General features: G+C 30.0%; 5 protein-coding genes across 5 annotated transcripts; 4 read left to right on the top strand and 1 right to left on the bottom strand.

Moving 5' to 3' along the window:
- Positions 1-128: 128 nt before the first annotated feature.
- LOC108729931 (uncharacterized) lies at positions 129-3,002 on the top strand. Its single transcript, XM_018459310.1, has 3 exons — positions 129-409; positions 512-1,813; positions 2,680-3,002. Exons 2-3 carry the CDS (start codon positions 512-514, stop codon positions 2,884-2,886), a joined length of 1,509 nt encoding a protein of 502 aa, XP_018314812.1. The 5' UTR covers positions 129-409; the 3' UTR covers positions 2,887-3,002.
- A 2,966-nt stretch (positions 3,003-5,968) lies between these two features.
- On the top strand, positions 5,969-7,664 carry LOC108729935 (uncharacterized). Its single transcript, XM_018459317.1, is given in 6 exon segments — positions 5,969-6,081; positions 6,327-6,728; positions 6,864-6,929; positions 6,932-7,043; positions 7,130-7,339; positions 7,400-7,664. Coding segments are annotated over 6 exon segments (1,119 nt in total). The 5' UTR covers positions 5,969-6,017.
- A 998-nt stretch (positions 7,665-8,662) lies between these two features.
- On the top strand, positions 8,663-9,756 carry Pcd (pterin-4a-carbinolamine dehydratase). The gene is made up of 3 exons (XM_018459369.1): positions 8,663-8,920; positions 9,251-9,370; positions 9,450-9,756. The coding sequence occupies exons 1-3, from the start codon at positions 8,807-8,809 to the stop codon at positions 9,630-9,632; spliced, it is 417 nt and encodes a 138-aa protein (XP_018314871.1). The 5' UTR covers positions 8,663-8,806; the 3' UTR covers positions 9,633-9,756.
- Positions 9,757-9,842: 86 nt separating this feature from the next.
- Positions 9,843-11,189, bottom strand: SdhD (succinate dehydrogenase, subunit D). Its single transcript, XM_018459368.1, has 4 exons — positions 11,004-11,189; positions 10,584-10,726; positions 10,269-10,459; positions 9,843-10,171 (listed from the first exon to the last, which is right to left on the bottom strand). Exons 1-4 carry the CDS (start codon positions 11,056-11,058, stop codon positions 9,982-9,984), a joined length of 579 nt encoding a protein of 192 aa, XP_018314870.1. The 5' UTR covers positions 11,059-11,189; the 3' UTR covers positions 9,843-9,981.
- A 146-nt stretch (positions 11,190-11,335) lies between these two features.
- On the top strand, positions 11,336-18,149 carry LOC108729957 (uncharacterized). Its single transcript, XM_018459367.1, has 9 exons — positions 11,336-11,632; positions 12,333-12,768; positions 12,949-13,197; positions 13,262-13,668; positions 13,748-14,051; positions 14,123-14,270; positions 14,534-14,762; positions 15,876-16,105; positions 18,073-18,149. Exons 1-9 carry the CDS (start codon positions 11,607-11,609, stop codon positions 18,123-18,125), a joined length of 2,082 nt encoding a protein of 693 aa, XP_018314869.1. The 5' UTR covers positions 11,336-11,606; the 3' UTR covers positions 18,126-18,149.
- Positions 18,150-18,264: the final 115 nt, after the last annotated feature.

Raw genomic sequence — 18,264 nt, 5'->3', positions numbered from 1 at the left:
AAATACAATTAAAATGAACAGACTAGTCGATCACGCTGCCGATTGGTATGTCTGCCGAATGTGTTAGGTTGACAATAGTTGGCAATCCTGTCACCAAATTTCGCCATTTTACGACGTTTTCCGTTGTCACGCAATAACAACGTTACGTTGTGGTTTGAAAGTTTGCAATTTTTATAGTAGGTTGAAGATCCAAATAGGTAATCAGAGAAAAAGAAGAAAAAAGTTTGTAATTTTAGCTTCAAGAGCAATTGTGCAATGCAGATTTATGCGATATCACGTTATTATCTGTCACGTGTTATGTTCAGTGTGGTAACTAATACAGCAGGCATCCGTTAGTTTTTACGATTAGTTACTCATTGATTGCAGTTTCAATAGTCACATAACGTTTCCTGCTTCATTCATAATCAAGGTAAGTTTACAAATGCACTAAAAGTAACTTCTATAATTTCTCCATATTTTTGATATTTTTATTGATGTCTAAAATAAATCTACATATAAAATATATTTCTAGATGCGTAGAAATCAAAGCACAAAGGCTCCAGCTGCAGTCTGCCAGCGTATTACTCGACAGAAAGCTCGTGAAATGTCTGTCAAGCCTGCATCTGAAAAAAAAATTGAACCCAGAAAAGCTGAAGAACCTTCTGAGAAATCCTCAGAAGACAAGGAGGATGTATATGATTTTAAGTTTGACTTAAATGACACTAAAGAAAAAGCTCCTAAAAAGAAACCGAGGAGAAGAAATGTTAACAAAGAGAAAGGCAAAACAACCGAGAGAATAACACGTCAGAAAGTTACTGCCAAAAGAAGTCGTAAGATAATTGAACCTAAGATTGATGCAAATCCTGTGGAGATTGTACAGATTGATTCTTCTGTAGAATTTGTAGTGGCTACAACATCAACAAAGAAAAATAACTTGAAGAAAATTGAAACGAATAAAGATATTCAGACACTGAAAGAATCAGTAAACAAGAATATTGCGAAAGAACAAGATAGAAAGGAAAATACTATAGTCATTACATCTCCACCTAACAAAACTGAAGACGTGCAGCCCTTTCGGCCAAAGAATATATTTAATAATAAAACCTTATCAAAGGGTCATGACAGCACGTTAAGATCTACCGTATTGATGAAAACTTTATCCCCCATCCAAAAGACGACAAGTACTTTTGATTTTGGAAGTCCCTGGCGACCTCCAATATCAATGTTTTCTACAACTAAACACTTTATTCAAAGTACACCATATAATGAAACACAAACATTTGAAACAAAGAAAAGAAATAAAGAAATAAAGAAAAAGAGCATGGAAACAAGTAAGAAGAACATGGAACCAAATAAGAACATGGAATCAAATAAGGAGAACATGGAAATAGATAAAGAAAATATAGATATGAATAAGAAAAATATAGGCCGAAGAGACAAGGAAAGAAGAAAGAAATCTGTCAGTCCTCGCAAAAAGCACGCAATTCAGAAGAAACTTCCAATTTCAGAGAATCAGATTCCACAGAAACTTCGAGCGACAGTTGCAAAGAAGGCTGTTGTACCACCAGCACCTGCCAGAATATCCTTGGGAGAAATAAAGAATGTGTTACTTAATAATAATGTTAATAGTGATAACAAACAAACAGTAGAGCCTACTGTTACAATAGAGCATACTGAAGTTAATAAGTCGCTTGTAGAGCAAAAGAAAAAAAAAATTGTAGATTTTATCGATTTTTCCGACACATTTGATATGTTATCTGAAAGTGAAAAAACGTCAAATGTTGGAAATGACGTTCCCTTGTTTATGGATTTAGAACCTTCACATTTTGCGAAGGTATTTATTAATATTCTTTTTTCGAAAATAAGTAGTCAAAACATTACTAATAATAAACAATAAATAAAAAAAGCAAAACAACCAGGATGTTCATCACAAAAGTTATACATTTAACAATAAGGTCCGATTGCACCAACGTTACTTTGACTTTAAGCAAGGCTTAAAATTCTCTCTCTCTCTCTCTCTCTCTCTCTCTCTCTCTATTTCGCTTTAAAACAAGACAGAGTTTGAAGTTTTGCTTGAAATCAAAGTAATGTTAGTGCAATCGGATCTAAAAATTATTTTAAACAGTACATGTGAGAAGACAATCAAATAAACTAGAAATCTATACCAGTTGAAGCTGGATCTTTAATGCTTAAATAATTCATTGTGGATTATATATATATATATATACATACATACATACATACATACTATAAATGTACATACATATTACCATATTTGTAGTCATTCAAACTGCGCGCTGAATTGGTTTTCCAGACTTATAAACGCAATTAAACTACTGTAATAATATCACGAATTAAATTAAATTGACAAGCAATTCTTAATTTGATACTCAATCAAGCATCATATTAGAAAGATGTTAATGTGCTAAAAAACTAAATTAATTTATTCTGAAAAATATATATTATATATTTAAAATATTACTCGTTAACAATATAAAAACATAAACATTTCAGCCATGATTTGACCATCGTCAAACATTTATGTTTTTATATTGTTAATGAGCAATATTTTAAATATATGATTTTCGCGATGAGAACATCCTGGTTGATTTGCTCTTTTTTGTTTATTATTTTGTTTTATATATATATATATAAAATATAACTTATATTCTTAACTTATTTTCCTTTAAAATGTTACAGCCACCCCAACATTCATACAGGAGAAAACGTGCCGTAAAGTTCGATTTTTCGGAAGATAGCATTGAAGAAGAAAATGTCAAATTACAACCAAAGAAGAAGAAACTTACAAAATCAGAGAAAGAACATGAGAAAAAAATTAACGAATGGATAAAAACAGTTAACACTACATTCCAGGAAATCGAAGAATATGACTTAGTAATTGAATAATATAGAAAATGGATTGTTACCTATACTTCAAAATTCCAAAAGACCTGAAAATATTCAAAGCACAAATTAACGAGTTTAAGTTTTTCTTATTTTTAATTTATGTTTGAAACTTTATGACAACGATATTCAATTATATATTTTTCCTTTATATTCTTTTATTTCGATATTTTCTTTACATATAAAATTTTTTCCACAATAGACGAGTAGTGATAATATAATATTAGAACTATTAATTAACACAGAAAGTAAGTATTATCTTACACTCTTTAAGTCCCATTAAAATTTTGTAAAAAAAAACTTAAATATTTTAATATTTTCTTATATGTATCTTTTATGTTTACATCAAATGTAAGGTAAATTTTATGAATATACTAATAGAAATTAAGATTGCATATATTATTCATGATATAATTATGTATGAAATAACGAGATATTAGGAAAGCTGTATATATTCGAGAATATTTAAGACGATATAGAGATTAACATGTTACGAGTAGTATATTGTATATAATAAAATATTTTTTAAATTTATTTGTCCTATATTATTAATTTCTAAACTTGAATGATCATATATCAAGAATTGTCATCGATTGTTATAATCAGATATTCACGTAGAATAATTTTTTCACTTTTTACTAATTACTATTTGTAAAACTATTTGAATATAAAATAATATTTTTATTTTCAAATAAAATTTTGATAGACGCAAGATGAAAATACTAAAGTAATTGAGAAGTAATAATGATGACTTTATCTGAATTCGGAAGTCATGACGGTGACTTTAGCCAAATTCTGAAATCGATTTCAATTATAAATATTATACAATACACACACATATATATATATATATATACACATATACAGGATATCTCACACTACCGAATTTCCTCTTGAAAAAATTTTCGTCTTAAAATTACCTCAAGAACATATTCTTGAGATAAATGAAAATCCTAATACAAAAATGTCGAGGCTACAATAGTTTTTGAATTATAATTAGTTAAAGATAGTGTGTAATTCAGAAACTATTATAGTCTCGATATTTTCGTATTAAAATTTTCGTCTTGGTATGTTCAAAAGAATCCAGAAATAATAATAGAGGATATAAAAGTAAAATGGTTTTTTACTTATAAGCATTTAAGTTAGCTTATAATTCAAAAAATTATTGTAGTGTCGACATTTTCGTATTAGGATTTTCTCAAAATTACCTCAAGAATATGTCCTTAAGAGGAAGTGCGATAGTTGTGAAACACCCTATATATACACTTATTAAATAATATCTATATTAGGTATGATTCCGCCAATGTAAGATTAACTTTAGAATTAGAAAAAGATAAACGGTAAGGTAAATCGAGATTAAAATTAATCTACATTAGTGGAACCGGGTTCATTTCTACCAATGTAGATTTACTTTAATCTCGGTTTAATTTAGTTTTCATCCTTTTCTAATTCTTAGAACCAAAACAAGATGATAAGTAAATTAAATCAAGATTAATCTACATTAGTAGAAATGGGGAAAAATTTACATAAAAATAAGATCTAGCTGGAATCATATTTAGCGCTCTTTATTTGATTTATTAATATAATATATATTTTAATACAGATAGACTTATTTATTTTTTCTTATTTAAAATATATAGGAAAGAGAAATTAAATTAGGAAACGAATTATATAGTTAGAAATTTTGCTTTAAACAATTCCGTGAATTAATCGCTGATAAAGTTAATTTGAATTTCATTAAAGTCCCAAGTAGCACACAGCGCTTATAAAGCGTTAATAAAACGCTAAAGAAGCGCATATAACCGCTTTTTTAGCGCTTTGCAAGCGCTGCTGTGCTGCTTGGGGTCGCTCTAAGATTCCCGCACTTGTTATTTTTTGCATTTAAATTTTTTAATGAGTAAAAAAACTATTGACTAAAATAAATCATATTTTATTTCAAAATTTAGCAACAATGTGGCGTAACTAATCAGATTTTCCATTTGTTATCTCTTGCCTAAAATTTTACATATTACTTTTTAGTTTACATTTTAAATTATAACTTTTTATCTTATGGTTTTAAATAATTTTACGTTTCTCTAATTCTCTCTCTCTAGGCTACATTCCAAAACGTCCTCTCCGAGGAAGATTTTACTCTATATACTATAGTATATGTTACGTACTATATGTATATTTCGAGTAAAATTTTCCTCAGAGGGGACGTTTTGGAATGTATCCCTAATTTATAATTGTCACGATTTTTAAAAGAGTCGGGTCTCTATTCTTGAAAAGAAACGTATACGAAATTCTAGAAAAATACTATAGTATACGTTACGTTAATGTTATTAACTTATCTATTTAAATTTAAAATGTTGCTTTTCGTGCGACTTATAGGTTAGGATCACAATGTGATAACACAACATGCGCTGTTTACATCGCACGCAACGCGTTTAGTGCGCAGTTTTCTAATTGGTCGTATATTCGTGGCATAGGCTACGTTTACACCGTGTATTTAGGTCGCGGCCTATACAATAGATGTCCTTGTTTATCCTGTATATTAAACAAAGACACCTATCGTATAGGTCGCGAACTAAGCGCACGGTGTAAACGTAGCCATACAAACCAGGGCCCCTATTCTTGAAAAGAAACGTATACGAAATTCTAGAAAAATACTATTAGTGGTGCGTTCGGGGAGACGCTAATAACGCTATTTTTGTCATTGAGTGCATTCAGTACCACGACCGCTCACTGAGCGCTCAGTGAGCTCTTGTATCTGTTTGGTCTATATTTTTAGTTCTAACGGAATATACCAATAAGATGCAAGCGCTCACTGAGCGCTCAGTGAGCGGCTGTAGTACTGAATGCACCCATTCTATCTTCGTTGTTTATTAAACGTAAAACAAGGATAGAATGACACAATAGCGCTAATAGCGTCTCCCTGAATTCACCTTAGAAAGCTGCGCACTAAACGCGTTGCGTGCGATGTAAACAGCGCATGTTGTTTTATCAGTGTGATTCTAACCTATAGGTCGCACGAAAAGCAACATTTTAAATTTAAATAGACAAGTTAATAACATTAATATATTATACAAAACGAGGTACTGGTGTTAATAATATAGTTATTCGCTAAAATATATGAATGAATGAATAAATGAAAAATGAAGCAACTCGCGATTATCGAAGATGTAATTGTGCAATCAAACAAAATTCAGCCAATTATTGGTAAGAAACGATTTTTCACGTTATTATATACTACCTATACTGTAATATTATTCATATTCAAATATAAAATATCTTATTTATGTATTTAAAAAATTATATATTAACATATATTTTCTATGTCTTTTGCGACAAGTTCAGTTATTACATTATTATCCCAATTGTTTATTATACATAATTGTTTTTATCCAATAATTATTATTTTTATTAATTTAAGCTTAATCTTAATTCATAAATTTGTTATACAGTAAATTTCCAAAATGGTGAGCTTAAGGATGAAGAAGTCAAGGAGATATCATGTGGCTTGTATCGTGAGCAAAAAGACAACAAAACTGTATTAGCCTTGTCAAATGGACACATTGTTTACAAAGGTTATAGGCCAGATTGTAAGAAAGAATCGACCCGGACAATGCTGGTACTCCATAATAAGAGGACTGGCAAAGTACGATTATTTGAAGCTGAGCGATGGGAAGTAGCACCAGTACTCGAAAAGCTTGACGATGAGGACAACAACAATGACATAGACCATAAGATTACGGTACTGAATAAACAATTTGGGTCTAAGAAAATCAAACGTAGAACAGAGCAATTTGAGAGGCTAAAAATTAATGTCGAGAATGTTAAGGAACAACTTGAGCAAACAGTAGCAAGTAAGAGAGTTCTTTTTTTCCTTCATGTTATATAATTAATTTCTCAAATAATATCTAATTACTATGATTTAAATCTTAATGATAGTATGTCAATATTTATTGTGTGTAAAAACTCACCGAGTTGTCTTTTGGCAGATATTGAAATCAACAGGCTAGATTTATCGAATCAATTACCAGATGATGACTGCTTAAATGCAATACTATTTATGCCAGTAATGTCAAAGATATATACAATGTATACGATATTATTCCTAGGAATAAATTGGAAATGTTATATGAGCATGCAATGAAGATTACCGACGAAGACATGAAAGAGTACTTAACAATATTCTTTACCAGTATTAAAATTTTATGTATCTTAATTATACAGGCATTGTATGTATGTTTCTTTGTTCACATAGGAAAGCAGAATTTTTCAAACACAGTTTAAGAATTATACAATCGGATTCGGACAAAGTGAACAAAGTCGCCCTTTTGCTTTATATTGAAATGATCAACCAATGGTTTGCTACGAAAATGATGAGGAAACGCGACATTGTTGTGTGCTCGATTTCCGGAGAGGTGAATCAGCATATCATCGACATGTACAGCGTGTCCGGTCCAAATGGACGGTGAGTTGAGCATCACTTATATTAATCAGGGACAAAACTTCAACAAAATCTTTTTTACAGGACGAGGCCGAACTTTATGACAGACAAAGGCCTCGTACACAGCTTGATTCTCGCATTGACGATATCAAATTTCACACTGGATTTGGAAATGTTCCGACTTATGTTTAAAAAACGAACGAGTCTAAAAAAGTTAATGGGTCTCACGAGACTTATCGGGGCGGTGTCCTCTAAAGAGAATAAGAAAATCATCCTGCTTAAAGTTCCGATGCCACCACCAATGTCTCTTATTAAAAAAGGAAAAAAATCAGCGAGATCCAATCAGTGATTTCATTAAATTATAAATAATTTTAATATGTTTGTCACTATAAATTAATTTTTTTAACATTGCCAAACTTTTTCTGAAACTTTTCTTCTAAAATATCTTCTGAAAAATTGAAAAGAAAAAAATTTTGTATATGTTTTTAAACAGTTTATTAAATATTATAAAATGTTGGCGTCTCACAAGATGTATGAAACATATATATCTGTCTTTACACTCTCATGTCGATACGAATTCTCTTTGACCTTTATAGATAAAAAGATACATAAATTATAACTTATATCAAACTATATCTTACATATTCCAAACACATACATAGCTAAGGGGAGGATTACTAAGTTTTAAAGAATAAAAATAATTAAAATCGCTTAAACGGGCTATATTTACTTAATTATTCAACAAATTAATTTTTAAAAAGAAGAAAGAATTTAAGATAAAAGTTAAGGAAAATTTTCTAAAAACATATAACGGGTAGTAAGTTTTTCCAGTTCGAAAAATCAATATACAATTTTAAGAGAAAAATTAAGTAAATTGATTTGAGATTTATCTGCCAGAAATTAATTAAAAATAATATAGAACAAAACAAGTCCACACCATTAGACTACCACTTTCCCCCTCGAGTTTAAAAGTTCTAACTCTAATTTTCTCGCTTCTGCCTAAACAAAATCCTGACTATATGCTCATGTCTAAACATAAATTATATCTTACTCCAAAATATAAATGTTTTAAACATTTTCTTAGATATATCGATAGAGTAAAAAAACTATTTTTTTGTATACAAATATATATAAACACTTTTGTCAAAGAAAGTTAAATAAACAAAATATTTTAATTCAAATTTTTATAAAAATATGAATATAAATATTTTTATTATAAAAATATCTTATTCGAATAATAATATTCGAGAAGTGATTTCTTTATTTTTCAAAATTATCTGTATAAGCATTTATTTGTATCAAGTATGTATCAATATTCGTCCTTGATCTTAATATGGAGCTAAACAAGAGGTTATGTTATATTAGAAATTAATTCGTCCGTCCTAACTCCCACCGAAAAAAGCCGTTTATCGCGTCCGTTGCACAATTGCGATATCGGCAAGAAATCCAGTATCTTAAAACTATACATAGAGAACGAGTTTTCAACATAACATGATAGCTGTATTGACCAGGCAAGGGAGTGGAGGGGATCACGTTCGAAAGTGTATATCGCGCATTCTGGATCGCAGAGATTTATCCGCCGCTGTCTCGAGAAAAACCAAGATGGTAAGTCCTTGAATTTGTCGACGACTTCGCAGATTGTTCAGATTAAAAAGAATTCCGATTGAGTAATTAAGACGTACAAATCCACCTGTTGGGCGAGTCCTTCGTAGTGAAAGTGATATGACGGCCAGCCACTTGTTACTGCTTGTTACACAAATCTTGTCACATTTGCATATATTCCGAGTGATGTTAAATAAGATATTGATAAAAATTATATAAGGCACTACCACATTACAAATAATGAACAAAAAGATACTGGTCAAATCATGTTTGATTATAATTATATAAAAAAATAAATTATGATAATTTATGGAAATTGTTGATCCTTGTCAGAGTAAATTATCTCCGGAAGAAAGAGAACAAAACTTGAGCCCGTTGCTATCGACGGGATGGACTGTCCAAGCAAAGAGGGATGCAATCTATAAGGAGTTTGTATTCAAAAACTTCAATGAGGTATGTTACATGAATATTGCTGTTTACAATTATTATGACCTTGTGGTTCAGTTATCTGACATTACGTTTCAATTTTTAGGCCTTTGGATTTATGTCAAGAGTAGCTTTACAGGCTGAAAAAATGGACCACCATCCCGAATGGTTCAATGTTTACAATAAAGTAAATATTACTCTGTCGTCTCACGACGTGAATGGATTGTCGCAGAGAGATGTGAAACTGGCGACCTTCATAGACAAGGTCGCTGCCCCTACTGGCAATTAAGTCTCATTTGATTTACCTATTAATCTCCAGAGCTCCATCTGTTGTACATTTATGTGCGTGTTGACAATAATGAAAAAAATATTCTGTTATTGATTTGTAGTATAAATAACATTAATTATATCTTTCTGTTTTCAACTCACAATGTATACATATTATAAATAACAATCCTTTATATTCCACTGTCATTCAACTTGCAAATCACATATGAAAAGTTAGGTAGCATAAGGGAGAAAGCAAGTTGCTAAATTAGTAAATAATTTATTTCGGAATAATTTATGAGCTACTATCTTAAAAAGTTATTTATATATGTAATGAAATTATTTCTGCTGTAGTAATATTAACCGGGTTTCTATCTATCTTTACCTATTGCCCAGCCATTTTTAATAGTTTTTGTAAGACCAGGGCCATTATAAATCAGCACGAACAGACCAGCGAGAGTAGCAACAGAGAGTAGATTCAGCATAAGAAACGCCACTTTTGGAACCAATGTACCTACCACAATGGGTCGTACGTAATCAACAATGATAGCTTCCAATCCCCTGTGTAACAAAATTATTCTTTCAAACATATTTTCTACATAATAGAAATTTATAAAAAAACTAAAAAAGAAGATAACTATCAAAGAATATCAATTACCAATGTGTGTGCATGACAATAGCAGCTGCCAGTACTATATCGATAAATTTATTTTCTAAAACTAAGGCGGCGGGTATTAGTGACAGAAAGGATGCAGACACTATTCTCTCTATCAGCCACAAGCGCACATGATCGCCTTGAGCGCTTGTTGCACGAGTTTGGGTCATGCTGACTGTTGATTGTGCAGACAGCTGGAAAAGATTTGACAAAATAAAATATATCTTGTAGCATACACACCTATTCTTATTTTTTTTTTTTAAATATAAGAATAGATAATAGAAATAAAATCAGAATAAAAATTCTAGAACTACCAACCTTGGACAGAATACTGCATTTTGGATAATTACTCGCGTTAGGAATCACAGAACGGTTCAGATTTGCGAGGCTCGACGTGGATTTGGGAAACTGCGTTGGATTACAGCTTCGCACAAGTAAACCACCAGGCTTGATCAATGTTTCTGTAACCGAATCGTTGATTTCCATAATTTCCAATTTATTCAATAATTAATAAAATAATGATATAAAAATATTAAGTAAATAATAAACAAAATATCAAATAATGTAAGAAACTTTATTAGATACTCAAAGAACCTTAGTGCATGATGTTTTCTGATTGAAAGATTATGTAAATGATACTTTCAGGTTAGGTACGGAAAATTCTACTCAGCTCGCGAAACGAAGCAAGCGTAATTATGAAAAATTATGGAAATTATGGAAAACTTGTGCGAGACTTACCAAGCTGTCGAATTTTGCGAAAAACATTAACATTAGCCACCCTTCCGAAATTCATTCTGCCGAAAAGGTTGTTTCAGCCGCGTTTTGACGTAACTCCACCGACCTTGTGAAACAAGAGATAACTTCCGGCGATTTTAAATCATCAATTTTCAAGCAAAACAGTTCATGTGATTCAGCTATGTAATAAAATAAACAGAGATATTTTAGAATAAATATATTATCGTTTAAGTCAGCTGACAGATAAGTTTTGACGTGCAGATGGTGTAAGTGCAATGTTGCATGCACTCTTTTATAAACGTTCTGTTTTTTGTGCCCTCGCTGTGTCACATTTTCTGCACTTGAAGTAAAATGGATATACAACATACCACGTGTCGAGAAGAAAGAGAGGAAAGAAAGAAGACTCCAAAAAATCGAGTGGAAAAAAACGTGTAAAAACGAACTGCTTTGCACTTAGAGCAAATAAAAAGAGTGTGCACGAGAAACCTTTCTACTAAAACTTCAGTCTTCTCTGTTTTTCTCGGTCCTCTCGTCGAGAGGAACTCATATCTAATGTTCTGTTCGTGACATTCGTGTTTATTACTGTAAAAACAATATTGTTTGAACATGGAGAGGTTTCGGAATCTCGACTGGTATGTGAGCGATTTCATGAAATAATTTTAAGCGTAAATTCGAAGCATAAATTTATATATCAAAATTGGAAGTAGATTTTGTAATTTCTGTTTATATACAATTAGTACGATTTGAGTACAATTCTTTTTCACGTTTATTGAATGATCCATGGATATATAACACATTTAGACTGTTTGACACGATAGATTCTATATTTTATAATTTATAGAAAGATTTGTATTAAATTTTTGGTTTACATTTGAAGGATTTACTGTAACGATGGGCTAACTCATATTTTGTAAATGAACTTTAAAGTGATGTGATTGGTATCTTTCTCACTTCTTTATTTTGAAAGTTCATTTTAAAAGCTCCATTTGTAAAATATGTTAATTAATCCATTATTGCAGCAAGCCCTTCACATTTAATTCTTAGTACATACAATTAAGTCATTTGTGTTTTGCGCATTTCTTTTCTTTGAAATACTAAGAGCACTTGGGTAAATAATAGTCTTTATTGATCCCTTTTTTTAAATATATAATTTTATAAATCTTTCTTAAGATGTTAAAGTGATGTAAGAATCAATTATACTTGTAAATTTAACTCAAAGCACGAACGATCCATTACGTGTACTAAAGGTTAATATTTATTTGTATATAACGTAAATTTTCCTGTATATTATTATATGTTATACTTGATTGTGATATTGTTACCTTATTGTAGGCATCCTCCGTTGGAAGATTTGATAGACAATGTATTCATCAGGGATGAGAGAATGGAGCGGGAGAGCGCAATGTATAAAATTTTGACTGGTAACTTCACAGATCCACTTGAAGATATTGAAAACGAGTATGCTAACGTTGATATAGAACTGGTTAAAAAATATCTCCGCGAGGATGGCGAGGTTTTGACCGATTCGGAAGATGATAACCAGTTAGAAATCAACCAGCAAGAAGCCAAGAATGAGGATAACTCTCGTATGCAAGAACAAGAGAGATCTTATGTACCTGGCATAAGAAAATTATCGTTTGGCTTTCCTAGAAAGTCTCGTTTGGACAAGGCTCAGCAAGCTATGTGCCTTCGTGTTTTATTAAGATTGTCTGACAATGAAAAAAAGAGCATGTCCGATGAAGAGAGAAAAGAGTTTGAGCAATACATGGTGAATAGACATCAAGCATTTTAAAATGTTATATTTTTTGATATCCAGTTCAATATTTTTTATTTTGTAAGAGTAAGCAAGACAAAAAAGAACAAGAAAAACAATTTAAATTTACTTTTATTTATGAATAATTTAATAAACTTCTGATTTATTATTGAAATTAAAATTAACTTCTTCCAGGCATTGCAAAAGGTAATATCTGAAGAACAGAAGGAGTTTCTAGATTTTGCAAAGAGTCAATGGAATGATGCTTTTAACTGGAAAATCAAATGTAATGAATTTGTGGTATCAAAATGGAACACAAAAATGCAGAGGTTTAAAAAGTTACCGAGATATTATGTCGAATCTATAAGCATACCACTTTCTGTACAAAGGACTAATTTAAAAAATCAAGATATTAAAGTAACGATCTCGTCTTGTTTGCAACAGGTAAGTTATCGATATTTACCTGATGTATTTAATTTGAATATGTATATTATTTTATCATTTTCAGGGATCCTTTTCAAAGGTGATATTGCCGAAACTCGATCATCAACAAATGTTGTTCATGCAGTCTGCATCATTGCTAGCAAAATATCCTCCGTGCGTCGAACCTGACAAAGTGACGCAACATTTCAGATTACCCGTGAGCGAGGATACATATTGCGAGAATCTTGCAATGGAAGCTGGAGCAGATATTGTTATCTCATCTAGTGGCCTCAAGTGTCTATTGAGCAACATAGATTCGGATCATTCTGACTCATGGCTTGTACCAGTGGTTGTGAAATCACATTGTGGAAAGAATATTGTTTACGTCGATAAAAGATTACCACCTACCATTGCCACTGTACCACAAAAGAATTCTTGGATATATAAGTATATCCTTAGGTACTATTATGTTAAAAGTGAATCATCAAAAAAGTGAGTATAAAGCATAAATCATAAAGCGTAATATATAAAAATTGAATTTGTTATGTATATATTATGACAAATATTTTAGAACGAAACATATGATAGAAGACAAACTCGAGAAGGCTGCAAATCATTCAGACTCGAATAGTGACGATAATGATTTATCTAATTATTATCTTAACATCTTTGACCAAGATTTGTGTTTATCAGATACAGATAAATCGGAGAAATTAGATTCAGCAAGTGACAAAACTGATTCTAAAATAAATAAAAAAAATGTTTCATATAATCTTTTCGAAATAGGACAAACGGATCTTCTAGAACATGAACGAATAAAACACGGAGTAAAGGTCTACCAAATGTTGGTTCGTACAAAAACGGATGGCGTTGAGGTAAGAATATTTCTCATACTTATATTAATAGTCAGTATTAAATTATGTAATATGAAACCTGTCTTTGCTAGATGTTATCAAACAACAAATGTCAGCCTTTAATATTATCACCAAAGATGGAGCATCAGCTAGAATTCGGAGCTGAAGCTGTAACATTAGAGGAAAGCTTGCATCAGTGGGCGTCATTAAAATTTAGACCAAACACATCATTAGCTAGAGGTATTATTTTATAATTATAATGATTATATTATGTATATATGTATGTATTGATTCATTGTTCTCAAAATGGATCACAATCTCATATTACCCTTATACTATATAATACTTTTACCTAATTTAATTATTTAATTAGCTTCTTATAAATCATATAAAATATATAAGAGATGAGAATTGAGATCATATCTGAAACTCTTGTCGACTAATTCATCACTTCTTACATGGAACTACTCACATGACTATATATATTTTTTGTATCACTACAGTTAGGATAGAAACTAGTACTTCAGAAATAATACAAATAGAAAGACATACAACAGTATCATTGAGCAATGAGATAAAACGACTCTATAACATTAAGGTAGAAGATTCTCTAAATATTTTGTATAATATAATCGAAAGATTATCATCCTTGACTCCTGGCCGATATATTATGAGGCATATCCCACAAAATGGACCGTTTGCTTATGTTTACGAAAATACAATCGAACAAAGGTAAATGAAATGAACATAACTCTAAACTGTTAAAAGAATGTATACAACCGGTCATAATTATTCGAACGACAGATATTTTATGCTATATCTCGATTTTAAAAGCTAAGTAAGTGTTCTATATTGCTAACACAAATAATACTTTGTTATAATTGACGTTTTAGTACAATTGACGTTGTTTTTGTGATATATTGGTTGTAATTGTATGTATTCTAAATTTAAATTATTAAGATAACATTTATCGAATTATAAAAAAATTATTCTTGAATAGATATATTGAATATCATTTCGTTTTTCTACTACAATCTATCGTAATTATGAGTGCCTTCTAAAATTATAGTGGAAAAGCGAAATGATGGGAAATATTCAACATGATATCAATTTAAGATTAATTAGAGATAAAAAAACTATATATAATAATGGATTCCTTACGATTAAAAAATTAAATTTAAAGGGACTAATTAGGAGTCAGCGCGGTAAGAAGTGCGCAAATTTATACTCGTAAACATATTTAATAGTATAGAATATATTTTTAATTATTAATTTGAACCTGAACGTTTCGACCATAGCTTTTGGCCATCTTCAGTATCAAGAAGTATGACAATGATATAAAGTATCAACGATAAGAAGATCTGTAAATTTGTCAACTGATGTATTGCGACGAATATTTGATTCTATCAAAGTATGTATTCTGCTGAAGATGGCCAAAAGCTATGGTCGAAACGTTCAGGTTCAAATTAATAATTAAAAATATATTCTATACTATTAAATATGTTTACGAGTATAAATTTGCGCACTTCTTACCGTGCTGACTCCTAATTAGCCCCTTTAAATTTAATTTTTTAATTAGAGATAGTTCGCAATTAACGTTGTCTCAGTAATTTAAATTTAAAATAAATACAATTACAATCAATCTACTACAAAAACAACGTCAATTATTCAAATAAAGTATTATCTATATTAACAATATGAGACATTTAGCTTTTAAAATTAGAGCAAAGTATATATAAAATATTTGTCATTCGAATAATTATGAGCGATAAGATGTATCTGCTTAGATATCAGAACATATAGATTTCACTATCAAAGAAATATATGTTCGGAAATACTTTTCAGGAAAAATGCCTTTGATTTACATTGGGTTTGCCAGACCGAGTTTCAAACAATACCCAACACACCATGGCCACCCATAGACAATATGATGTCAACACCATCGCTTAGGTGTTTTCAGAGAATGCCTGCGATGTTTTATCCAATTATGTATCAAAAATTCAAATACATTAGGGCTGGCTCAGACCGGCCTAGAGGACGTCCGAGAAAAAACGCTAGTGGCATTAACAATCAAGGTTAATGATTCTTTTAATCTTTTAATATTTTAAACTGAAATCTATCACTTGAAAGAGAAACGGTAAATATTGACAAAAATGGACCCAACTCCGATAATTTTGTTCTTGAACAGACCATATATGTTGTCCTAGGGCACTGTCCTGAATAGCAATCAAAAGATTTTATACGTCGCTCAATGTTTATATATTAAGACCTTATTAATAAATAAAATTGATTAATATAAAGGTGTGTTTTAACTCTATAATTTGAATTTTACCTAATATAAATATCGTATTATTTGCATTTTTATATTTAAGTGAATACGCAGATTCCTTTCGTCCTTCCAAGCATGCACTTTGCAAAATTACAAACTTACATGATTTTTTAAATATTTTATATTATATTGAAGTACATAACAGTTTCACATGAGTTTTCAACTTTCTACGTAAAGTCAATACCTCTAAAACACCGTTTCCTGCTTACAATGCGAAATGAGATTTATAGTTTGTTATAAACATTAAATATCTTTTCAATATAATCTATTTATTCCGCGTAGTTAACGTGAGTTCATTACAGCTTTACCTTCTTTATTTTTTACCAATTTTTAACCTTTAATTATGAATAATTTTTTAACGAATAATGAATGACGATCAAAACTTCATTTCTGGAGATTACTTAAGAAAGTACTCTTAACAACATAAATATCAAAATCAAGATCCGAACTGTTTTTGTCAATATTTACTTCTTATTTTAACTATGTTGAATTGTTAGTTAACAATATTTATATGCTTCATTATTCTCCATTTCTTTTATATATTATTTTCCATTTCGATGAAAAATATTCTCATAGCACCTAATAATATTTTTAGAATTATAAAAAAAACAAATTCATAAGAATTTTTATATGTTGGAGGACGATGAGTAAAATAAGCCGATTTCGACATAGTGTAACATAAATTACTCACATAATCTTATAGTTATAAAATTGATACATCATATTTAACTCAAAAACTATAAGATTACATGTAATTTATATTTTCATATCAAACTCGGTTCTGAACTTGTAAAAAAAAATTTTCAACTTTTTAAAATTTTAGAAGTTTTAGAGATCTTTTTTTAAGAAATCTTAAAATATCTCAGAATTTACATATATAAAGAATTCTGGAAAAAAAACTTAAACTGTGTCAGGATCTTTAAAAGAATATTTTAGCCATATTTTTCTTTACGAAAATGTATCATTGTCAAAATTGTATGTTTGTAGCATTAGAAGGGATATACACAAAATAATTGGAGTGAGATATAAAATTAATGAAATCAAATTTAAACATGGCAACAACTTAAAAAAAAACAAGCGGAAAGTTTGAAAAGGGAACTATTATCTATATTAATTATTATATATTATTCCTAATAGACAAATCTATTGAAAAAAATTTTGTAAAGTGTTTGACAAATTTTATCGAGAGAAAATTATAAATTTAATCGAAAATTTGTCATACAAAATATGTCATAGAATCGATAGAATGATGGTAAAAGTATAACAAATTTTATCAAAGAAAAATAACAGCCGTAATGAAACAACTGTAAGTCTACAGCAAGTATACGCCAGTTTTGGTGACAAAAATAAAATAGAACCTGTGTTCAAATATTAATCTGCTGCAATTTCTGTTGAAATTTGCTATCAATTTGCAGATTAATTGTTTACTTACTAAGATTCTTCTCAATTGTATATTATAATTGTACAGTGTATAATTTGTCCATATTTTTGTATAATTTTTTAAAATAAATGTACGTATGAAGTTCTCGAAGTACACGAAAAGATTTTTTTTTAATTTTCCAACTATGATTATCCGAGCGTGGATAACGTCTAAAGTCTATTCGGTCTATTCTTTCGGATAATAAAAGTATTATTTTATTTCCGGTACTAGTTTTGTATATGTTTAAAATATGGAATATATTTAAAATTCTGAATCAGACTTCTCGTTTTTAGTTCCTGTATCTCCCCGAAGAAGTGATCGGCTACGAAAAACGAATACAACGTAAAGGACAAAACACAGCATAATTTTCTAAAGATTTCTATTTTGAAGAGACTTGTTTTTAAAATGGTTGTTTATTTTTACAATGAAATCTTTATATTCTTTATTCTATTACTAACTATTTTTCCTTTTATACTGCTCTCCCA

The sequence above is a fragment of the Mycetomoellerius zeteki genome, unplaced genomic scaffold (assembly GCF_001594055.1).
Source record: "Mycetomoellerius zeteki isolate Tzet28-1 unplaced genomic scaffold, Tzet1.0 scaffold82, whole genome shotgun sequence".
Classification (NCBI taxonomy): Eukaryota; Metazoa; Arthropoda; class Insecta; order Hymenoptera; family Formicidae; genus Mycetomoellerius; species Mycetomoellerius zeteki.
Note: the sequence above shows the minus strand (reverse complement) of the source record. Positions and strands in the feature narration are given on the sequence as shown.